General features: G+C 49.1%; 1 protein-coding gene across 1 annotated transcript; it reads left to right on the top strand.

Moving 5' to 3' along the window:
- The first annotated feature begins 5,969 nt into the window (after positions 1-5,969).
- Positions 5,970-16,220, top strand: LOC122542634 (zinc finger CCCH domain-containing protein 10-like). Its single transcript, XM_087982226.1, has one exon. The coding sequence runs from the start codon at positions 6,067-6,069 to the stop codon at positions 7,000-7,002; it is 936 nt and encodes a 311-aa protein (XP_087838352.1). The 5' UTR covers positions 5,970-6,066; the 3' UTR covers positions 7,003-16,220.
- Positions 16,221-24,604: the final 8,384 nt, after the last annotated feature.

Below are 24,604 nucleotides of genomic sequence, written 5' to 3'. Positions count from 1 at the left end.
GGGAGAGGTGGGGGGTGGGGAGGGGAGAGGTGGGGGGTGGGGAGGGGGGGGTGGGGTGGGGAGAGGGGGGGTTGGGGTGGGGAGACGGGGGGTGGGTGAGAGGAGGGGGGGTTTGGGGGTGAGAGGAGGGGGGGTGGCGGGGGGGTGAGAGGAGGGGGGGTGGCGGGGGGGAGAGAGGAGGGGGGGTGGCGGGGGGAAGAGGGAGGGGAGGAGGGGAGAGGAAGGGGCGAGGGGGGCGAGAGAGGGGTGGGGAGAGGGAGGGGGGGTGGGTAGAGTGGGGGTGGGTGGGGAGAGGGAGGGGGGGTGGGTAGAGTGGGGGTGGGTGGGGAGAGGGAGGGGGGGTGGGTAGAGTGGGGGTGGGTGGGGCGAGGGAGGGAGAGGGAGAGGGGGGATGGGAGAGGGAGAGGGGGGGAAGGGAGAGGGAGGAGGAGGGGGGAAGGGAGAGGGAGGAGGAGGGAGGGAAGAGAGAGGGAGGAGGAGGGAGGGAAGAGAGAGGGAGGAGGAGGGGGGAAGAGAGAGGGAGGAGGAGGGGGGAAGAGAGAGGGAGGAGGAGGGGGGAAGAGAGAGGGAGGAGGAGGGGGGAAGAGAGAGGGAGGAGGAGGGGGGAAGAGAGAGGGAGGAGGAGGGGGGAAGAGAGAGGGAGGAGGAGGGGGGAAGAGAGAGGGAGGAGGAGGGGGGAAGAGAGAGGGAGGAGGAGGGGGGAAGAGAGAGGGAGGAGGAGGGAGGGAGGAGGAGGGAAGAGGGGGGAAGAGGGGGGAGAGGGAGGAGGAGGGGTAAGAGGGGGGAGAGGGAGGAGGAGGGGTAAGAGGGGGGAGAGGGAGGAGGAGGGGTAAGAGGGGGGAGAGGGAGGGGGAGAAAGAGGGAGGAGGAGGGGGGGGAGAAAGAGGGAGGAGGAGGAGGGGGGAGAAAGAGGGAGGAGGAGGAGGGGGGGAGAAAGAGGGAGGAGGAGGAGGGGGGAGAAAGAGGGAGGAGGAGGAGGGGGGAGAAAGAGGGAGGAGGAGGAGGGGGGAGAAAGAGGGAGGAGGAGGAGGGGGGAGAAAGAGGGAGGAGGAGGAGGGGGGAGAAAGAGGGAGGAGGAGGGGGGAGAGAAAGAGGGAGGAGGAGGGGGGAGAGAGAGAGGGACGAGGAGGGGGGAGAGAGAGAGGGAGGAGGAGGGGGGAGAGAGAGAGGGAGGAGGAGGGGGGAGAGAGAGAGGGAGGAGGAGGGGGGAGAAAGAGAGGGAGGAGGAGGGGGAGAGAGAGAGGGAGGAGGAGGGGGCAAGAGGGGGCAGAGAGAGGGAGGAGGGGGGAGAAAGAGGGAGGAAGGGGGGAAGTGGGGAGGAAGGGGGGAAGTGGGAAGGAAGGAGGGGAAGTGGGGAGGAAGGAAGGGGGGAAGTGGGGAGGAAGGAAGGAGGGGAAGTGGGCAGGAAGGAAGGGGGGAAGTGGGGTGGGAGGAAGGAAGGGGGAAGTGGGGAAGGGTGGAAGGAAGGGGGAAATGGGAGGGGTGGAAGGAAGGAGGGAAGTGGGGAGGGGTGGAAGGAAGGAGGGAAGTGGGGAGGGGTGGAAGGAAGGAGGGAAGTGGGGAGGGGTGGAAGGAAGGAGGGAAGTGGGGAGGGGTGGAAGGAAGGAGGGAAGTGGGGAGGGGTGGAAGGAGGAGGAAGTGGGGAGGGGTGGAAGGAAGGAGGGATGTGGGGAGGGGAGGAAGGAACGGGGGAAGTGGGGAGGGGAGGAAGGAGCGGGTGAAGTGGGGTGGGGGGAAGGGAGGGGGGAAGGAAGGGGGGGAGGGGGGAAGGAAGGGGGGACGTGGGGAGGGAGGAAGGAAGGGGGACGTGGGGAGGGGGAGGAAGGAAGGGGAAGTGGGGAGGGGAGAAAGTGGGGGGGAGGGGAGGAAGGAAGGGGGGAAGTGGGGAGGGGAGGAAGGAAGTGGGGAAGTGGGGAGGGGAGGAAGGAAGTGGGGAAGTGGGGAGGGAGGAAGGAAGTGGGGAAGTGGGAGGGGAGGAAGGAAGGGGGAAGTGGGGAGGGGAGGAAGGAAGGGGGGAAGTGGGGAGGGGGTGGAAGGAAGGAGGGAAGTGGGGAGGGGTGGAAGGAAGGAGGGAAGTGGGGAGGGGTGGAAGGAAGGAGGGAAGTGGGGAGGGGTGGAAGGAAGGAGGGAAGTGGGGAGGGGTGGAAGGAAGGAGGGAAGTGGGGAGGGGTGGAAGGAAGGAGGGAAGTGGGGAGGGGAGGAAGGAACGGGGGAAGTGGGGAGGGGAGGAAGGAGCGGGTGAAGTGGGGTGGGGGGAAGGGAGGGGGGAAGGAAGGGGGGGAGGGGGGAAGGAAGGGGGGACGTGGGGAGGGGAGGAAGGAAGGGGGGACGTGGGGAGGGGGAGGAAGGAAGGGGGGACGTGGGGAGGGGAGGAAGGAAGGGGGGACGTGGGGAGGGGAGGAAGGAAGGGGGGACGTGGGGAGGGGAGGAAGGAAGGGGAAGTGGGAGGGGAGAAAGTGGGGGGGAGGGGAGGAAGGAAGGGGGAAGTGGGGAGGGGAGGAAGGAAGTGGGGAGGGGAGGAAGGAAGGGGGGAAGTGGGGAGGGGAGGAAGGAAGGGGGGAAGTGGGGAGGGGAGGAAGGAAGGGGGGAAGTGGGGAGGGGAGGAAGGAAGGGGGGAAGTGGGGAGGGGAGGAAGGAGCGGGTGAAGTGGGGTGGGGGGAAGGGAGGGGGGAAGGAAGGGGGGGAGGGGGGAAGGAAGGGGGGACGTGGGGAGGGGAGGAAGGAAGGGGGGACGTGGGGAGGGGAGGAAGGAAGGGGGGACGTGGGGAGGGGAGGAAGGAAGGGGGGACGTGGGGAGGGGAGGAAGCAAGGGGGGACGTGGGGAGGGGAGAAAGTGGGGGGGAGGGGAGGAAGGAAGGGGGAAGTGGGGAGGGGAGGAAGGAAGTGGGGGGAGGAAGAGTGGGGAGGGAGGAAGGAAGTGGGGAGGGAGGAAGGAAGTGGGGAGGGAGGAAGGAAGTGGGAGGGGAGGAAGGAAGGGGGGAAGGAGGGGAGGGGAGGAAGGAAGGGGGGAAGTGGGGAGGGGAGGAAGGAAGGGGGGAAGTGGGGAGGGGAGGAAGGAAGGGGGGAAGTGGGGAGGGGAGGAAGGAGCGGGTGAAGTGGGGTGGGGGGAAGGGAGGGGGGAAGGAAGGGGGGGAGGGGGGAAGGAAGGGGGGACGTGGGGAGGGGAGGAAGGAAGGGGGGACGTGGGGAGGGGAGGAAGGAAGGGGGGACGTGGGGAGGGGAGGAAGGAAGGGGGGACGTGGGGAGGGGAGAAAGTGGGGGGGAGGGGAGGAAGGAAGGGGGAAGTGGGGAGGGGAGGAAGGAAGTGGGGAGGGGAGGAAGGAAGTGGGGAGGGGAGGAAGGAAGGGGGGAGGGGAGGAAGGAAGTGGGGAGGGGAGGAAGGAAGGGGGGAAGTGGGGAGGGGAGGAAGGAAGGGGGGAAGTGGGGAGGGGAGGAAGGAAGGGGGGAAGTGGGGAGGGGAGGAAGGAAGGGGGGAAGTGGGGAGGGGAGGAAGGAAGGGGGGAAGTGGGGAGGGGAGGAAGGAAGGGGGGAAGTGGGGAGGGGAGGAAGGAAGGGGGGAAGTGGGGAGGGGAGGAAGGAAGGGGGGAAGTGGGGAGGGGAGGAAGGAAGGGGGGAAGTGGGGAGGGGAGGAAGGAAGGGGGGAAGTGGGGAGGGGAGGAAGGAAGGGGGGAAGTGGGGAGGGGAGGAAGGAAGGGGGGAAGTGGGGAGGGGAGGAAGGAAGGGGGGAAGTGGGGAGGGGAGGAAGGAAGGGGGGAAGTGGGGAGGGGAGGAAGGAAGGGGGGGAAGTGGGGAGGGGAGGAAGGAAGGGGGGGAAGTGGGGAGGGGAGGAAGGAAGGGGGGGAAGTGGGGAGGGGAGGAAGGAAGGGGGGAAGTGGGGAGGGGAGGAAGGAAGGGGGGAAGTGGGGAGGGGAGGAAGGAAGGGGGGAAGTGGGGAGGGGAGGAAGGAAGGGGGGAAGTGGGGAGGGGAGGAAGGAAGGGGGGAAGTGGGGAGGGGAGGAAGGAAGGGGGGAAGTGGGGAGGGGAGGAAGGAAGGGGGGAAGTGGGGGGGAGGAAGGAAGGGGGGAAGTGGGGAGGGGAGGAAGGAAGGGGGGAAGTGGGGAGGGGAGGAAGGAGGGGGGAAGTGGGGAGGGGAGGAAGGAAGGGGGAAGTGGGGAGGGGAGGAAGGAAGGGGGGAAGTGGGGAGGGGAGGAAGGAAGGGGGGAAGTGGGGAGGGGAGGAAGGAAGGGGGGAGTGGGGAGGGGAGGAAGGAAGGGGGGAAGTGGGGAGGGGAGGAAGGAAGGGGGGAAGTGGGGAGGGGAGGAAGGAAGGGGGGAAGTGGGGAGGGGGGAAGGAAGGGGGGAAGTGGGGAGGGGCAGGAGGGAAGGGGGGAAGTGGGGAGGGGCAGGAGGAAGGAAGGGGAAGTGGGGAGGGGCAGGAGGAAGGAAGGGGAAGTGGGGAGGGGCAGGAGGAAGGAAGGGAAGTGGGAGGAAGGAAGAGGGGAAGTGGGGAGGGGCGGAAGGAAGAGGGGAAGTGGGGAGGGGCGGAAGGAAGAGGGGAAGTGGGGAGGGGCGGAAGGAAGAGGGGAAGTGGGGAGGGGCGGAAGGAAGAGGGGAAGTGGGGAGGGGCGGAAGGAAGGGGGAGGGGAGGGGAGGGTAAGAAGGGGGGGAAGTGGGGAGGGGCGGAAGGAAGGGGGAGGGGAGGGTAAGAAGGGGGGAAGTGGGGAGGGGCGGAAGGAAGGGGGAGGGGAGGGGAGCATAAGAAGGGGGGAAGTGGGGGGCGAGGGAAGAAGGGAGGGGGAGGGGAGGAGGGGGGGGAGGAAGGGAGGGGGAGGGGAGGGAGGAAGGGAGGGGGAGGGGAGGGAGGAAGGAAGGGGGAGGGGAGGGTGGAAGGAAGGGGAGGGGAGGGTGGAAGTGGGGACGGAAGGGGGAGGGGATGGGAGGTGGGAAGGGGAGGAAGGAATGGGAGTAAGGAAGGAGGGGGAAGGGGAGGAGAGGAAGGAAAGGGTGAAGTGGGAAGGGAGTAAGGGGGGGGAGGGAAGGAAGGAAGTGGTGGGAGGGGAGGAAGGAAGGGATTGAAGGGAGTAAGGGGGAAGGTATGAGGGGAGTGTGTGGGAAGGGGGAGGGTGGTCAGGGGGACAGAGAATGAGCGGGGCAGTGAGGGTGGGAAGGGGAAAGGGGTGAGACTGAGGGGGATGGGGAAGGAGGAGAGTGTGGGAAAGGGGGAGGAGGGGAATGGGGGGTGGGGAGTGGGGTGGTGTTGGGGGGGGACAAGGATGAAGGATGGGAAAGGGGTTTGAGGGAATGTGGGGGCAGGGAATGGGAGGCTGATGAGGGGTGAGAGGAAGTGACAGTGGGAAGGTGGGGGAAGAAAGGGAGCTGAGGGGGTGTGAAGAAAGAGGTTGGAGGAGAGTGGACAGGCATAGGGATAATGAGGGAGAGAGTAGGAGAAGGATAGGGATGTGGACATATGGAGAACAAGGAGACAGGATAAAGGAAGTTGTGTGAATTGGGAGATGGAAGGAGAAAGGGGCAAAGCAGTGGGAAGGGATGGAGGAGCTGAGGTCAGAGGGTTAGAGATCTCAGTTACTGATCTGAGTTCTATTGTTTTGTCTCTTAACACATTATCAAAGTTATTTATGCTGTTGCACCATTTCATTTAGAAAAGAATCGTTTCCTCTGGTCTCTAGAGGTTTGTCAGTAAGTGTAAGGAATCTGGTCGGCATGGACGGGTTGGACCAAAGGGTCTGTTTCCATGCTGTACATCTCTACGACTCTATAACTGATCCACATCCATGTGCCGCTATTTTGAAATCTAAACTCCAAAATATAGCACGCTTTCCTGGCATTATTTTGAAGAAGAGTCTGAGATTTCTCCCTGTTGCTGGTGGCTATGTTTTGTACATTCCGGCAACGATTCAGGAGTATTTCTGGGCAGGAAATTTGTGTCATGGTCTTGAAAAGTGCTACATAAAAGCCTTTTTGATTACGTTGTTCAGTACAAAACAACAGTTCTCTCTCTCTCTCTCTCCAGACTGCAGACGGGCTGCAATAATCTGTGCTTGGAAGCCTCAAACGTTGAAGGAACAGAATGCCAGAGAAAGACAACGCCTTCAGCAGCAGCGACAAGACGGGCCACATTTCGAGCGACATCTGCCGAGACTTCATGCGCAATGTCTGCAAGCGGGGCAAGCGGTGCAAGTTCCAGCACCCCGAGGTTAGTGAGGCATCCGAGCTCAGCACGCTGAGTGGGGAGATGCCCCTGGGTAAGGGGGAGGTGCCAGTCTGCCGTGACCACCTGTACGGTGGGTGCCAGCGCGGCTCCAGGTGCAAGTTCCTCCACTTTGAGAGCAATGGCATTGGCGCTCCCCGCGATAAGAGCTCGCCACCCTTCAGCGACGTCCACGACGAGTTCGGCCACCTCCTGAAGAGGCGCTGGGCAGAGAGCGTGAGGCCCGATGCCTTTGACCTGGGTGCGCCCCGCCCCTTTCCTGCCGACTACCGCTACCTGGAGGAGGAGAACCTGATGCTGCGCAAGCGGGTGGAGGAGCTCAAGAAGCACGCGTCGACTCTGATGGCCACCAACGAGATCCTGCTGGAGCAGAACGCCCACTACCGCAGCCAGCCCAAGGTGGTGACGCTGACCAGCACTGCCGCCGGCGAGCAGCTGGTGGCGCCCCCCACCGTGGCCGCCGTCACCGCCTACAACCATAGCATCGTGCAGGCCCACAACTCGCTGAGCAGCCAGGCCCTGCAGCCCCGGCAGGAGCTGCCGGTGCCCGCCAGCGCCGGCCCCCCGCCCGCCAGCACTGCCCCTCCCCCTCCGCCCGGCCCTCACCTCGCCCCCGAGCTGGCCTTGGCCCAGACCATCGCCCAGGGCATGGCCGCCACGCCCGTCTCCATGGCGGCGGTCACCGTTTCCATCACGCAGCCCATCCCCGGCATCACCATGAGCCACGCCACGACGCCGATGGTCAGCTACGCCCTGGCCTCTCAGAGCATGGGGATTACCCCGATCCCGCACTGAGGGGGACCATATCGTGAAGAATTCCGTTCCAGCTCCTTGTGATGTGTTCCGTTTTACCCAGTTGGCTTAATTGCAAACTTTGATTCCCACAACGTGAAACATAGCATTCCAGTCTGCCGGATCTTGTTGCGTTTGAACCCTGGTCTTACCCTACTGTAAACATCAGAAGGGCTAAGAGAATTGACAACTCCACGCTCGTTGCCACAAGGTTTGCCTATCCTGTCCTTGACTTGTTGGCGGTGAGGTCCTGCCAATAGAGTCCCCATTGGTCATGCAGTTGAACTGGACGCTGTTGAAAACAGCCAGCAAAGAGAGGGAGGGGGCAGTATCTTATCTCCGTGTCCCAACATCCAGAGTCCTCCATATTACCACAACTGGCTGACAAGCCTGTAACCTGTGCAATGCGATGGCCGTGCGGAATTTGTGTACTTCCTATTGGATTTTTGAAAACTCTGTATGTACAGTTCCATCACTCTAACCTGTGGCTTACGAGATTTTAGTTCGTGTAATCTTTGGCACCCAGCTTCAGAGAGAAATTCCTTTGTCAAGCTCTTGTGTTTAATTTAAAACGAGTTCAGTGCTGGTTAAGGTGCAAAGTGTTAGTTCTCCTTGAGCGACTGAGACTTTTCTCGAAAGTTTCCGCCTCTATATTCCACCGCTTTTCAGGATCCAGTTGCGAAAGTGAACCCCAAATTTCAGGATTTAGGTGATGACTTTGTAAATTCTGCAAAAGGTTAGTAAGAATCTCACCTGCAAAAAAAAAAGAGCATGAACTGTCTGTGACTTTTGCCCAAATGGTTTGAAGTTTCCTCCTTCAATAAATCTTGTAATTTGCTTTAAAAGTTGTTTTTCTCAGTGTCTTAACTGATGGCATCCAACTTTTAGACCATTGTGGAGAAGACAGGTTTGGATTTGGTTGAAACAACTATCTGCTCGCTATTTGTAAGACTGTTTTGTAAGCAGTGTGTCTCACCTCCTTGTAAGGCATCTTGTACTCCAGTTATCAGTGACCTAAATCACGCAATTTCTACTTGATGTGGAAACCTGTTATTAACCCACTAGCTAAAGGGAATTATCGTGAAATGAGGGTAGAGTTAGCTCGAGTGGATTGGGCATTAGTGACAGTAAGCAAGCAGTGGCAGGCATGTAAGGAGGTAATTCATGACTCAGCAGAAATATATCGCAGCAAGGAGAATAGATTCAATGAGTGGGACAAACCAACCATAACAAACCCAGGAGGTTTAGGAGGGTATTAAGTTGAAAACAAACCATATAAGGAGACCAAACTCAGCGATAGCCCTGAAGACTCGCATAAATTCAAAATCCAGCAAAGGAGGACTTAAAAAGATGGGAGAAAGTAAACTACGATGGCCACCTTGTGAGGAATATTGAACTAACAATAAGAGCCTCTTTAAATATACGAGACAGAAGAGAGAGGTCAAAGTGAACAGAGGCTCTTTAGAAAATGAATCTGTGGCGATGGTCTTGGGCAGAGGAACTAGGCAGATATTTTGCATCAGTCTATATATTGGAAGGTACTTTGAATATCCCACTAATACTAAAGGACATGGAAGAAATTAAGTGCCATCTCTGTCACTAAAGAAGTATTGGACAAACCAATGATTCTAGAGGTAGATAGCATGCAACCGAGGATCCTAAAGGAGGTAGCTACGGAGATAGTGGGTGCATTGGTTATAACTTTACAAAACTTGTTGAATTTTAAGAGAATTGGAAAACTGCCAATATGACAACGCTGTCCAAAAAGGGCTGGAGGCAAAAGGTGAGTAACTGTGGCCAATTAACCTAACATGTATTTTTTGAAAAATATTAAAATCAACTGTTAAAGAAGTAATAGCAGAACATTTGGAAAATCATAATTGAGCCGAGTCAGCATGGCTACATGGGAGGGAAATTGTTCCTGACTAATTTATTAGAGTTTCTCAAGGGGGTCTCAAACAGAGTGGATAGAGGGGAACCAGAAGATGTGTTGTATTTTGATTTAGAAGGCATTCCATAAGGTACCTCACAAATGGTTTAGGCATAAGATAGGAGCCCTTGGTGTCGGAGGTAGTGTATTGATTTGGGTGGAAAATTAACTCACGGGCAGGAAATAGCGAGTGGGGGGAAAAGGGTTCCTTTTCAGGTTGGCAACCTGGGGAAGCCGTCAGGTTCTACAGGAGTCGTACAGGGACTGCAACTGTTGGAGAAGAAGTTAATGTTCTGGAGGAAGGAAGTGAATGTACTACAGACAACACAAAAATATGTGGGACGGCAGGTTGTGGGAAGGATACAAACAGTTTATGGAGAAAAACTAAAAGAGTTGCAAATGCTATAAATCAGAAACAACAACAGAAGTTGCTGGAAAAGCTCAGCATGTCTGGTAGCATCTGTGGAGAGAAATCAGTTCACATTTCGGGTCCGGTGACCCTTCTTCAGAACGGTTTACAGAGAGATATTGATCGGTTAAGTAAATGGGCATAAAGTTAGCGCATAATGGAGTATAATGTGGAAAAAATATGAAGTTCATTTCGGTAGGGCGAACAAAAGAACAGAATATTATTTAAATGGCGAAAAAGTGTAGCACAGAGGGACTACTTATGCAGAAAGTTCGCACATGGGTACAGCAGGTAATTGGGAAGACTAATGGAATGTTGGCCCTTATTTCAAAGGGGTTGGAGTATAGAGTAGGGAAGTCTTACTGCAACTGTACAAGGAGCTGGTGAGACCACAACTGGAGTACTGTGAGCAGCATTTGGTCCCCTTATTTAAGGAAAGATAATTTCATTGGAGGTAATTCTGAGAAGGTTCACTAGACTGATCCCTGGTATGGAGGGATTGTCTTATAAATAGGTTTGGACTCTACTCATTGGGGTTTAGAAGAATGAAAGGTCATCCCATTGAAACATATAAAATTCTTAAGGGGCTTGACAAGGTACATACTAAGAGAACATTCTCCTCATGGGAGAGTCTAGGACCTGACAGCACAATGTGCAAATTAAGGGGCACCAATTTAATACAGACATGAGATGGGATGGGTTGAGTGTCTTTGGAATTCCTTGCCACAGAGGGCTGGGGTGGGACAGCGTCCTTGTGTATATTTAAGGCCGAGCTAGATTCTTGATCAGTCGGGAAATCAAGGGTTACAGGGAAAACACAAGAAAGTAGATGTGAGGAACGTCAAATTAGCCATGATCCTGTTGAATGGCCGAGCAGGCTTGAGGGGCCAAATGGCCTACTCCTGTTCCTATTTCTTATGGTCTCGAGCAACAGTATATGATTACAACTCCACTTGCTTAGTTAGACCTGGCGGACTAGAACTGATCTCCAGATAGTCAGTCCATTAAACAAATTCTACTGCGCGTCTTCCCACCATCGGCCTGTGTCATGCTTCACGTCGTGTTCATGTGGCTGTGGTCATGGCTTATACCCTTTTCTGACCCTGCTCCCTTGACATATAATGCCTGCTCCCTCTAATTGGGTTTTAGTGTCCATTCAATCACACTCTGGCTATGTAAGACCACCTGATCGTGAGCATTATCTGTTTCCAAGTGGTGTTGGCTCCTTGTACTACCAGATCCAGGTACTACCAGCAATGGATGTAATAATCTGTCTCTCGATAAGGCAGCAAGAAAGTCATGTACTCATGTCTGGAGAGGCTGTTGTGGTGTGGACTGGGCCACCATTTCAATGTAAATATAATTACTTGGAAGGTCATGATTTGGAGATGCCAGTGTTGGACTGGGGTTGTACAAAGTTAAAAGTCACACAACGTCAGGCTCTTTTGCTGCTGTCTCATTTAAAAGAAAGCAGAGTCTTAGAATTGTAGGGAACTTGTTTTTGATACAATCTCTCACACTTCCTGGACAGCACTGTCAAGCAGTGAATGAATTGTACTGACCAAAAAGGACCCAGGTAAGAACATCAGTCCAAAAAGGACCCAGGTAAGAATATCAGTCTGTGCTGAATTTACCTTCATCACACAGGTAATTAAATACCACATCAGAATTGAATTAGCTTTATAGCTACCTGTGCTCTAATGAGGACAGTGCAAAGTTTACATTACAGTGCCATCTTAGGTACAAAGGTATAGATTCCTAAAATAAAATTGTTTGGGGGGAAAGAAACTATAGAAAAGTAAAGAGATAAAACATTACAGATCAGAGGAATAGATTGGAAAGGTAAAGAAATAAAAAGTTCAGAATAACAGTCTTTCCAACCCAGTCCATGCCAGCACCCAGTAGCTGGTGACACAGCTGGTCTAATGTCCTGGATTAGGGGCAACTCTGAGAGGGTTCCTGCTCCTGACTTTTATCCAGTGGCTCTTTTGTCTGCTGCTTTACCACAGTTCACAATGAGCAACTGGCACATCATGTGTCTGTTTCCTTTGTTTTCCATAAAACTTGTAACAGAGCAACTGCTTTCTTAAGTCTTTTAGGGGCATGAAGGAATGGGAGCAACTAAATTAGTACTAACCCTGACCCTCCCCCGAAAAAAAAAATTGGTTGTATATTCAAAGGCAACTGCACAGTAAGTCTGCGGTAACATTATTCTCACTGTGTGTACCTTCACTTAATTTTAAAAATCTCTCAATACCAGGTTATAGTCCAACAGGTTTATTTGGAAGCACTAGATTTCAGAGCGCCGCTGCCCCTTCAGGTGGTTCACTTATGTGTTTGTCTAGAGCCAGTGATACAGTGGTAGTGTCCTGGGGAGGTTTAAGTCCCACATGCCCTAGCGGGGTCTTATCATATGTTCGAACAGGTTGATTTGTTTTTGTTTGCAGACATTGAGTTGTTTGGCAAAACCTTCCTTTTAATTAAAAGGAGCAAATTCTTTAATGGCATCACTAATTTAGTTGCACTTGTTCTTGGCCATTTCAGAGTCAACCACATTGCTCACATTATATGTTGCCAAACTGGGTGTTGATGGCAAGTTTCCTTCCCTCAGGGATTGTGGATGAACTAGCCAGGTTTTTACACCAACTGAGTACCATGGCCTCATTACTGAGTCTAGCTTTATATTCCAAATTTATTTAATAGAATTTAAATTCTGGTGTGGTGGGATTTGAACTGATTTCCTGGGTTTTGGGATGACTAGTGGGGACAACAAACCCCATGCCACCATCTCCCTCACGCAGGGTATGTGCAGAAGCTGCTGAGTTGAGAGCTCGCAATTAAATATGGAATCTCGCAGAAGCAGTCATGCAAAGTTAACATTTCTTAAATGACAATATTTTTTTAAAACTTGACTGCTTTATGGATATGCAATTGACTTGAATGTGTAGCTACATAAATGCCTGTCTTGCAATTGATTGATATTTGCTCGTAACCAGCAGTGATTTACATTAATGGTAGATGTAACTTTATTTTGTACCGCACAATATATATGACTTTCTGTTGGAGGCTTGTGCATTAAGCTGTTTAATAATGCTAAAGATTCATTATGTTTCAGATGATATCCTGTGAAAACTTCCGATAGAAATGTATTCAGCTTTTCATTCCTGACAAGCTCAATAATCGGTAGTTGTTTGCCCGCCAAGAAATTCGGCAATATTATTGGGTGTAGTTAACCAGAACATAATTGGTTTTGAAAATAAGATACATCTGTATCGCATGTCCTATTGTGATGAAATTGCCTAAGTTTAAAGTGTTATTGGAGATCATTTATTTTCGTTAATCCAGACTCTGTCCCTAGGTGTTGCAAAAAAAGAATGATGAGGTGGGCCAGTGGAGAGTTGCTGGCCTCATCTCCAACATTTAAAAAAAAACCAAGGTCTTTTGGAAAGCTGCTCTTCCCTTTTTTCTAGTTGGATCCATTTTCCTCAATTCTTTGCATATCAGAGGCCATTTCTCTGACCCACGTTGGACCCTGTTCTGTGCCATTAGCTGAGTTCACACGCTCAGTGTGTCAGTCACTGACGTCAGGTGCTGAAAGCCTCCCTTCACCATCATCTGCTTTCGATCATTAACAAGAGCTGGGATTGCCAGGAGGAGGTTCAGCCCCATCGACTCATTGAAATCTGGGGTTCTCTCCCCTTGCAGCCTTTCTGTCGTGACTGGCTGTCCTGATTTAAAGGGTACATTGGAATGGCTGCCCCCTTATGGCCTCCACGTTATTTTTTTATTTATTTGTGGCCATTGTTAATTGAGCCAACATTTATTTCCTGTCTGTGGTTGCCCTTGGGAAGCTGGTGGTGAGCTGCCGCCTTGAGTCCATGTGCTACAGTTTGAGGAGTTTGACTTCGTGACAGTAACAACAGCAAGATGTTTCTAAGTCAGAATGATAAATGACTTGGAGGGGAACTTGCGTATGGTGATGTTTCCATGTATCTGCTGCTCTTATTCTTCTAGATGGACGTGATCATGGGTTGGAAGGTGCTGTCTGAGGATCTTTAGGGAATTTCTGCAGTGTAGCTTGTAGATAATATACATTGCTGCAACTGATCATTAGTGGAGGGGAGGATGTGGTACCAATCAAACAGACTGCTTTGTCATGGATGGTGTCAAGCTTCTTGAGTGTTGCTGGAGCTGCATCCATCCAGATAAGTCGGGAGTATTCCCTCGCACTGCTGACTTGTGCCTTGTAGGTGGCGAACAGACTCGGGAATTAGGAGGGGAGTTATTTGGCTCAGTATTCCTAGCTTCTAACCTGCTAATGTAGCCACTATGTTTGTTTATGTGGTGAGTCCAGTTGAGTTTCTGGTCAATGGTAACCCCCAGGATTCAGTGATGGTAACACCGTTGAATGTTAAATGGCGATGGTTAGTTTCTCTCTTATTGGAGATGGCCACTGCTTGGCATTTGTGTGGGGCAAATGTTACAGCTAATCTCCAACCCTCACAAAACCATTCCAATATTCATTATGGGGAATCCTGAACCAACCAGCAATGGTGACAAAAAAGAGGTCCACGTATACAAGACCATAGCGGTGCCATGAACAACATTACCCAGCCAGAGTGTCATTAAGGGTGTCAGTTAACTCAGTGGCTGGTTAGTGATGCAGCATCATGGGTTCAATTCCAATACTAGCTGAGGTTACCATGAAGGACTCTCCTCAACCTTTCTCCTTGCCTAAGGTATGGCGACCCTCAGGTTAAACCACCACCAGTCTTCTCCCTCCAAGAGAGTGGTCCTCTGTGACTATGGCAACTTTACCTTTACATTAATGGTGTGTAGTTTTATTTGCCATCATCCAAGCAGCATTTCCATTCTTTTAGCCCTTTGCTTTCTAATGTAGGTCATTGGAGCTTTTTGAAACTATTGGACGACTATCAGATGGATTATTTGTTATTAATACAACTAATCAATAAAAGGCTCATGGAAATGAGAATATATACTGCAAGTGCCTGAACATACAAGCCAATTAAGCAGGAACCATGGAGATGTTTATCAGTATAATTTAGTCAGTAGAATAGTTTACCTGGAATTATGATGTAATGTGTACATAATTGCATTAACTTAAAAAGCAAATCAGTTTTTTCCTGTGTTTCTTGCCTCATATTTCTTCCTAGGAGTAACTGTCTCAGTTGTACAGAGCTTCACCATAGTATTAACCTTGTTCATTTAAGCATAAAATAATCTGCTACCATGATATGGGCTCTGCCTTCAGCAGGCTACTTATAGCTGATGTGGCAATGCTTCTGGTAGCTCTCGTAACTTAAGAACTAGATGTGAGTAACGTGATATTGAAAGATTCAATAGACCTTTATTACAGCTCCTTGTGTATAAATATATTACAACCGTAAGCCTACCAACACACTTAAACAGCGACTAATGAACCGAAAGGATCTATTAGATACTGCTAGCAAAACTAACGCCATCTACAAGATACCATGCAAGAATTGTTTTTTAAAAAAAAACACTACAGTGAACAGACAAGTAGGAAACTTGCCACCAAGATACCCTAACACCAGCTACCACCAAAAAACACGATCCACTATCGCTAGTTTCCATACATACATACAGACAGAGAAGGGCACCACTTTGACTGGGGCAACACACACATCCTAGGACAGGCAAAGCAAAGACACGAACAAGAATTCTTAGAGGCACGGCATTCTAACCACAAACTCGATCAATAAGTGCATTGGTTTAGATCTCATCTGCCTTCCCTTGAAAAAAACAGGAAATGACATCACCCACCTCAAGAAACCAAGACCTATAAATAGAGAGGCGGGACATACCATCAGTGCTTCACCGGAGACTCTCACTGATGATGTTACCTAGTCACAACGACGAAACATTTGAAAACAAACCTTCCAGCTCAGTGAGCTAACTTACTTATATTACAGCCATTGGCACCTCAGTGTCAGGGATAATATGAAGCTATTGGTGCAAATAGCATACTTTCAACAGCATATGATGCTTCAAGTGGCCTCAGTTAAGATGGAGTTTGAGACCTTTTATCCTCAGATCAATACGGTATGATACCATAATATCACAAGCATGTCTCTAAAGTTACATTGATACTGTATGTGAAACATAACGCAACCGATACTGTTTTAATTCTTTGCGCATTCACATACATTTTTAATTAAAAAGTTGGTTAGATTTCAAGGGATGCAGATAAAGTGCTCCACATTAACAATGTTCAACAATCTAACATTAACGGCAATAGAGTTTCGTCTCTGATACTTTGGAATCAGAAACTGCAGTGAATCTTCATCACTAGCATAATAGAAAAAAATCAATTTTCCCTTCCATCTTGTATTAGCACTCTTGAAGCATAGTTGTAGTTGAATTAGGACAGTGCAGTGCTTTATAGATTGCCAACTAGATTGGTGCCCCATCTATTATATGGACTTACTGTTTTTCTGAATCCTGTTAAAATATTGTGAAGGTGCATGCTGCATTGAAAAGTATCCTTGTTTTTTGGAGTTTGGGAAGTGTATGCATTTCTTGTACATTGAATAACCTAGCATTAGGTTGCACTCGAATGGAAATGCCTGTAAATTACAACACTGGCCGTAATGGTCACATTGTTGCTGTTAATCTTGTCCCTACAAATAACAATATCCTTCTGCAGGTAAGAAATGCTGTTATTCCTCAGTAACTGCCTTTTTTGGTATCCAAAGTAATGTTGTAAATAAAACTAAATGTTTGAAAAATTGCGAATTTCAAAGGAAAGTTGCAAGGAACTTGCTTAAACGTAGCCGGTGAAATGTCATTGGTGCATTTTAAAGCCTTCATTGATGTTGTTTATTAAAGACCTCAGTCTTGTCCCAGTGTACTCATTGATCTCGTGAACAGTTTGTGGCCACACTATTGCAAAATTCGTCCCCACCCCCACCCCCACCCCCACCCCCACCAATGTATTTCAGTTTAAATCGAAGTAGATAATAAAGAAAGCAAATGGAATGTTGGCTTTTATAATGAAAGGAATAAAATATAAAGGTAAGTATTGTTGCAACTCTACAAGGCACTGGTGAGACTGCACCTGGAGTGTTGGGCACAGTTTTGGTCCCCTTATTTGAGGAAAGATGTAGTGGCATCGGAGGCAATTCAGAGGAGGTTCATTAGATTGATCCTAGAGATGAGGGGTTTGTCATATGGAGAGAGATTGAGCAGTTTAGGGCCTAGACTCTCTCGAATTTAAAGGAATGAGGGGAGATCAAATGGAAGCATTCAAGACGATAAAAGGTGTGGAGAAGATCGATGTGGAGCAGATGCTTCCTCTTGTGGGGCATTCTGGGGCAAGAGGTCACGGTCTTAGGGAAAGAGGTAGCAAATTTCAAACAGAGTTGAGGAGAAACTAGTTCTCCCAAAGGGTTGTGAATCTGTGGAATTCACTTCCCCAAAGTGCAGTTGATGCTGGGACAGTGAGTAAATTTAAGCAGGAGTTAGACAGTTTTTAATTGGTAATGGGGCGAAGGCAGGAAAATGGAAGTGAGGAGCATATTAGTCACGATTGAATGGCGGAGCAGACTCAATGGGCCGAATGGTCAAATTCTGCTCCTATATTTTATGAACTTTGCCTCTTCATTTGCAATCGTGCTCCTCATGTTTGACAATTCCAATGCACTGCTGATGAGCTGCTCAGATTTTAATCTCTGCCAACATGTGCTCAGTCAAAATGACAGCATATGTCCTTCATTGCACTAAGCTCGATTCACCCATGCAGTTGATGTCTCACCTGTCAGAAAATGCCTCCTGCTTTAAAATTGCCATTCCCCCATTTCCAAAATACTCCATGCCTCGTCACTCCCTATCTGGAACCTCCTCTTGCCCCATAATTCTGGAAGATCTGGGTAAGTCAGAGTCATTGGGCAGGGAGGGTCTGAGTGCCTTACAAAAGGGGTATGCCTTAAAGCCCAGGTGGGGAGGAGGGAAAGTGATGGGTGGTTACTATTTTGTGTCATGTGCAAAGTATGCCCCATCCAGAAATACTCCCGCCTTCCCATCCTTTTAGATATTTTCCCAAAAAAGCTGTTACTATACATCGTGACATACAATTTCCTTTCAAAGTCCTAATGTATGGGCACTTGAATGAAATAAACACATGGTGTAACGAAGAGTGGAATGGCTGGATTGCTGAATGGCCTGCTGTGCTATATGTGACTTTTTCTCATCTGGGTCTTTCCTCCCCTCTTTATTTGCCTAGTCCAGCCTTTAATGGGGATAATGACTTAGTGATACTGGCTTTGATTTGATCATCAAAGAAACCCAGGCTAATACTGTGTCAGTGTGGTTTCAAATCCTGCCATGACATGGTGGAACATGGATTTAATAAATTTGGAATTTAGAACTAGTGATAATTTGGAAATTGTGAAAACTTGCCTGGTTGGCTTTAAGGAAGCTGGGCTGGCCTCTGTGACTCCAGACACACACCAATCTGGTTTACTATTAACTGTCCTCTGAACTGACTGAGCAAGCCATTCAGTTTATGGGCAATTGCAGACAACCAATAAACTACCTACAATACAAATATTACACGAAAGAAAATTTGACCCTCCCTAAAATTTGAGTCGTCAAACTATTGTTGTGTCTCATCAAGTTTTCACCTACCACTGCTGCGTTTGTATTGCTTAGTTTTCCTGATTACACAATTGTAAGAATTATCAGTGTGGTTACAAATACCTTATATGCCCTATACATTTAAGTCCCATGCCAGTCAGGTGTCTGAAGTCTCCAAATCCATATCTTTTGCGCAATCCTGATTTCAATTTCTCCCCATTGACCATCTGCCTTCAGCTGTGTAGCTGTAAGGTTTTGTATTCCTCCTGTATCTCTATTTGCTCCTCAGTCCCACCAGTGTGATAGCAACTCTGACCAGGTCGATTGGATCTATACAGTGTGGAAGCAGGCGATTCAGCCCATCGAGTCCACACTGGTCCTGTAAAGAGCATTCCACCCAGACCCACAACATCTCTGTAACCCTGCATTTCCTATGGCTAAACCAACTAACCTGCACATCCATGGACACTATGGGGTAATTTAGCACGGCCAATCCACTAACCGGCACATCCCTGGACACTGTGGGGTAATTTAGCATGGCCAATCCACTAACCGGTACATCCCTGGACACTATGGGGCAATTTAGCGCGGCCAATCCACTAACCGGCACATTCCTGGACCGTGGGAGGAAGCCAGAACAAACCCAGGTGGATAATGTGCAAACTTCACACAGTCAGTTGCCTGAGGCTAGAATCGAACCTTGGTCCCTGGTGCTGTGAGGCAGCAGTGCGAACACCACTGTGTCACCAATGGTAAAACGCTTTTATTTTGATAGAAATGTTTGTTTTTAAACCCTACTTTTTTTGACCAAGTTTTTGGTTTTATACCCTAATATTTCTCTATGTGGCTCATTGGCAAATTTTGCTTAATGATTGTCCTATGAATTTAGCTTGGATGTGTTATGTTAAAGGTGCTGCACAGACACAGGAATTCTGGGAGGAAGGGGAGAGTGTGAGACCTTTTTGGGGGGGGGGGGGTACCACCAAGGGTGGGGTAAGGCACATCCCTTAAAGATAGCAAAGCAAACTTTCTAGTCATTTAAACAGTTGGGAGAAAAGATAGACTGCCTACTCCCACCCATTTCAGCTTCATTATGGTAAGGGCAATGAAGTATTGGGCTCAGTTCAGCTTTTACTTAACAGGTTCATTCAACTCCATATTTTCTTGTTATTCATTCATGGGATGAGGGCATCGCTGTCTCGACCAGTACATATTTTCTAGGGGGCAGTTAAGAATCAACCACATTACTGTGGGTCAGTCACACTCCGACCTTATGAAAGCAGTATTTTTTTTAACCAAAAGACCTGCCCATCCCATAGAAAGTTTGCTTTTTATTAATTTCAAAAATATACTTTATCCATAAAACATATCTTGATATATGCATATTTGCAAACCAAGTTCGGTTTACCAAAGAGCATTTCTTATTCGAACCAGATTATATACATTTGAGGGGCCAGACGGGTCCGAAAACTGGATGGACCCCCATTTGCCTTCAGCTGGAATATCTCAGACAGTGGTCTTACCCCACTGAGCCTTGGCAGCAGCTGCCCCAAGCTTTAGTGCATCCCCTAGCATTATGGAAGGACTGCCTTAAAGAATTAAAGTGAGAGAGAGAGAGGCCTAGTATTTCAATGTGTAAAGGCTGGATTTCACCTCTACCAACAACTGTGTTTTTGGTAGGTTGGGCTATACAATGAATTATTTACAAACACTCAAGGGAGGCTGCCAATTTTGGCAGTAGCTAACCCTTTAAAACAACAGGGAGGGTGGGGGTTGCTGATTGGTAAAATGGTGAAACTGGGTATCCTCCCTACTTTATGTGCCCCTCACACTTTCCCTGGTCAAACCACAGTCTAGTGGCCTCATGGAATACTCGGCCCAAAGTGTCCCCTCTTGTAGGCAAAAGTGAGGACTGCAGATGCTGTAGATCAGAGTTTAGATTAGAGTGTTGCTGGAAAAGCACAGCAGGTCAGGCAGCATCCGAGGAGCAGGACAGTCGACATTTCGGGCAAAGACAAACTGTAACTGAACAGCATATCTTTATTTCCTTAATGGCTTTGCAAATGGAATTAGAAGCTGGGAAAGCACAAGATTCTTTGGAATAGCAGAAGATAAATGTCACCAGGCTCTCCATGTCCTGCCAGTGATGGAGGCAGGAGAACTTGCACAGAAGCCAATCTATTGGAGTTCAGCTGGTGTCCACTAGATGGCACAGTTATCAGTTTTTGTAAATCACCAGATAGTTTCAAGTAGATTTTTTAGATTACTTTACAGTGTGGAAACAGGCCCTACGGCCCAACAAGTCCACACCGACCCGCCGAAGCGCAAACCACCCATACCCCTACATTTACCCCTTACCTAACATTACGGACAATTTAACATGGCCAATTCACCTTACCTGCACATCTTTGGACTGTGGGAGGAAACCGGAGCTCCCGGAGGAAACCCACGCCGACACGGGGAGAATGTGCAAACTCCACACAGTCAGTCGCCTGAGGCGGGAAATGAACCCGGGTCCCTGGCGCTGCGAGGCAGCAGTGCTAACCACTGTGCCACTGTGCTGCCCACTGTGCCACCGTGCCGCCCACAAGTAGTTCAACAAATACTTTCAGTAATTGAATCAGATATTTAGAAGCTCAGGAACAGCTTTGGATTGCTGCGTACAGTTCTGGTCACCACATTACCAAAAGGATGTGGATGCTTTGGAAAGGAGGTTCACCAGGATGTTGCCTGGTCTGGAGGGTGTTAGCTGTGAGAAGAGGTTGAGTAGGTTAGGATCATTTTCATTAGAAAGGCGGATGTTGAGGATCTACAATCCTGATTGAGGTCTACAAAATCATGAGAGGTATAGACAGGGTGGATGGCAAGAAGCTTTTTCCCCAGAGTGGGGACTCAGTTACTAGGGATCACGAGTTTAAGGTTTGAGGGGAAAAGTTTAAGGGAGATATGCGTGGAAAGTTATTTTTGCAGAAGGTGGTGGGTGCCTGGAACATGTTGCCAGCAGAGGTGGGCACGATAGCGATATTTAAGATGTATCTGGACAAATACATGAATGGGCAGGGAGCAGAGGGATATAGATCCTTAGAAAATAGGCGACAAGTTTAGATAGAGGATCTGGATAAGCGCAGGCTGGGAAGGCTGAAGGACCTGTTCCTGCGTTGTAATCTTCTTTGTTCTTTGCTGTTTCAAATTATTCCTGCTGAATTTAGCTAACTGATTTAGATTTACTTTTCAGGCACATTTGAAGTGTCTATGTGCTTCTTGAGTGCCAGCTGTTGCTTCTATGATAATAGTGTTATTTTTAAGGGAGCGGGTGGATTCCAATTATATTCTAGGTGTTGAGTATTGTACTCATGAGAGCTGCTGTGGCACAGTAGCAGCGTCCCCACTGTTGGATTGGGAGGTTCAAGTCCCACCTGCTCCAGTGGTGTGTAATAACATCTCTGAACACTTTGTTTAGAAAAGTAAGTTGAATGTTGTACTGCAGGGTTGCTGTACTTGAAAGAGCTGGTTTTCATATAAGTGATGAGCAATGGCCCTCAGAATTTGCAATTAAAAATTTCCTGTGACAGCATTCGGTGCCCTCGTCAGTATTTATGTTCCAACATAAGCAGATAATCTGGACATTCTCACATATCTGACCATCACGATAAGCTCCTGTGCTGTTGCCTAAATTGGTTGCCACATTCCCAACATTATTGCTGATACAAATCAGAAGTATTACGTAGGCTGTAAACTGCTTTGGAGCGTCCTGTGACTGTGAACAGTCTGATGTAAATGAAGATATTTTTGTTAGAGAATACGCACAGTTCATGAGGAAATGGTTCTGATGTAATTGGATGACTGGTCACCAGCCCTTCCACAAAGCCGGGCACACTACCCGCAATATTTTCTGCAATATTCGACCTCCATCAGCACAGTACCTCCGACAGTGCAGCATTCCAATTCTGTTACATTGGGGCTGTCAGCCTGGAGTTTGTGCTACTGTTTCTGGAGCAGAATCACAGCATCCCTACAGCATGGAAGCAGGTCATTCGGCCCATTGAGTCCACACCAACCCTCCAAAGGGCATCCCACCCAGAACCAGCTCCCTGCTCCTCCTATGGCTAATCTACCGAACCTATGCATCCCTGAACACTATGGGAAATTTAGCATAGCCAATCTACCGAACCTGCAAATCCTGAGACTGTGGGAGGGAACTCTCAAGATGGTGGAGAATGTGCAAACTCCACTCAGATAGTCACCTGAGGGTGGATATGAATCCAGGTCCTTAGCAATGTGTGGCAGCTAACCACTGAGCCACTGTGTCCCTCCTAAGGACTTTGACCTTCCCACTCAGAGATGGAACTGAGACCATAAACATGAGAACACAATAGTCCTAATAGATGATGAAGCTCATAATCTGCTTTATTGTCAGTGACTTGTGTTTGAAAATGATTTCCTGAACAAGAACTAAACAGATAATCATTACTTCTTCCTTGTCAAGTGTAATTTAAGGAGTTATGTGACATTCAGAAATGTTTGTTTGGTTGTGGTAAATCCAGGGGAAGCCAGAATAAATTGAGTTTTTTTTTTCTGTTGACTAAGGAAGTGGAGGAACAATGCCCACAGTGCAGAGCACCATCCAGATTGACAGAACTTTAACTTAGTTGAAAAATGTGGTGCTGGAAAAACGCAGCAGGCCAGGCAGCATCCGAGGAGCAGGAGAACCGACGTTTCGGGCATGAGCCCTTCTTCAGGAAACTTTAACTTAATCAGGAAATAGTCACTAATTGGGGAAAAAAAAAATAGACTTTCGAAACAATGGAGACAGATAGGAATGTAGGTGTCGGAAGCTAGAGTCAGTAGATGTTAAACTGGTGAAGCACAGCAGGTTAGTGTCAGAGGAACAGGAAAGACAACACTTCTGGCTATATAATCAGGGATACAGATGGGATTAATGGCAGTTCTCTTTTCCCTAGGAAATGGGATTTCAAGACTAGGGGATACATTTTTAAGATGAGAGGAGAGAGATGTAAAAAAAAAGACATTTAGCGCATTTTTTAAACAGAGGGTGGTTCGTGTGTGCAGTGAACCTCCAGAGGAAGGTGTGGCTGCGGGTACAACGTTTAAAAGACTTTAGGATAAGTACGTGAATAGGAATGGTTTGGAGGGATATGGGCCAGGAGCAGGCAGGTAGGACTAGTTTAGTTTGGGATAATTTTCACATGGACTGGTTGGTCCGAAGGGTCTGTTTCCATACTGTGTGACTCTGTGATTGTTTGTGCTGAGTTTATACGTTATCCCCGTGTCTGTTTGGGTTTCCTCCGGGTGCTCCAGTCTCCTTTCACAGTCCAAAGATGTGCAGGCTTGGTGGATTAGCCATGGGAAATGCAGAGATGGGGTTGTGGAGGTGGGTCTGGGAGGGATGCTCTTTAGAGGTTCAGTGTGGACCCAATGGGCTGAATGGCCTGCCTCTACATTTTAATGATTCTGTGAAGCCTGGTGACTGTAGGATAGAAGAATAATCAGGAGCTTAGGTTATGGCCAAGAATGAATAGGACATTGCACAACCAGTCTTCACAGCAATAACATGAGAATATATGGAGGGAGATATAATAAAGTGGTAACATCCCCGGACTAATAATCCAGAAGCTTAGTTAATTGGCTGGATGTGTGAGTTTAAAGAATTGGAATTTGTCACAAGTGGTATTTAAATTATTACTTTTAGAGTCTGAAGCCAGTGTCAGTAACATTGACCACAACAATGATTGTCATTTCAACGCATCTAGTTCACCAAAGCCCTTTAGGGAAGGAAATCTTCTATCCTTACTTGGTCTGGCCTTCATGTAACTTCAGAATGTGATTGACTTGCCCTCTGAAATGGCCCAACAAGCCAATCAGTTCAAACATAATTCAGGACAGGCAGCCAACGCTGACCTTGTCAGCCGTGGCCACGTCCCTGAAGTTAAAAAATCACACAACACCAGGTTACAGTCCAAACACAACACCAGATTACAGTCCAACAGGTTTATTTGGAAGTACAAGCTTGCGGGTGGGCTTTTTATCTACCTGACAAAGGAGCAGCGCTCCGAAAGCTAGTGCTTCCAAATAAACCTGTTGGACTATAACCTGGTGTTGTGTGATTTTTAACTTTGTCCACCCCAGTCCAACATCGGCTCCTCCATATCATCGCGTCTCCAAAAAGTAAGGAACCATGTAGGACTGAAACATCAATTCTCTGCTCCTCGGATGCTGCCTGACCTGCTGTGCTTTTCCAGCACCACACTTTTTGACTCTGTAGGACAGCCAGTTGGTAGCTTCGAAAGTTCTGATGACCATGATCATAGAGGGATCAACAAAATATGGGGAGAGGCAAGACTGAAAAGGAAAGAGTGAATGATGTAGATGAGAGCAACTGCACTTTCTGTTTCACATTTCTGGCGCAGTGATGTGACAGAAGTATGTGAGAAGTACAGTCACTAAAATAACATCAGGGTCATTGACTGCATATTTAGTGGAAACACTTGCATGAGAACAAATGGTAAAGGGCTCTTTGTAATTGCACTTCCCTTCACCTTATTAACCTATGTGGAAATTTGTTTTGGGTACATTGCTCATTCATTGGTAAATTTACAGGAAAGGAAATAATAATATTGAAGAGACAGAGC

Source organism: Chiloscyllium plagiosum, unplaced genomic scaffold, assembly GCF_037043375.1.
Source record: "Chiloscyllium plagiosum isolate Xiang-an unplaced genomic scaffold, Cpla_swu_hap1 HiC_scaffold_42, whole genome shotgun sequence".
Lineage (NCBI taxonomy): Eukaryota > Metazoa > Chordata > Chondrichthyes > Orectolobiformes > Hemiscylliidae > Chiloscyllium > Chiloscyllium plagiosum.
The sequence above is the reverse complement of the archived record's forward strand: the minus strand, read 5'-3'. Positions and strand labels throughout refer to the sequence as shown.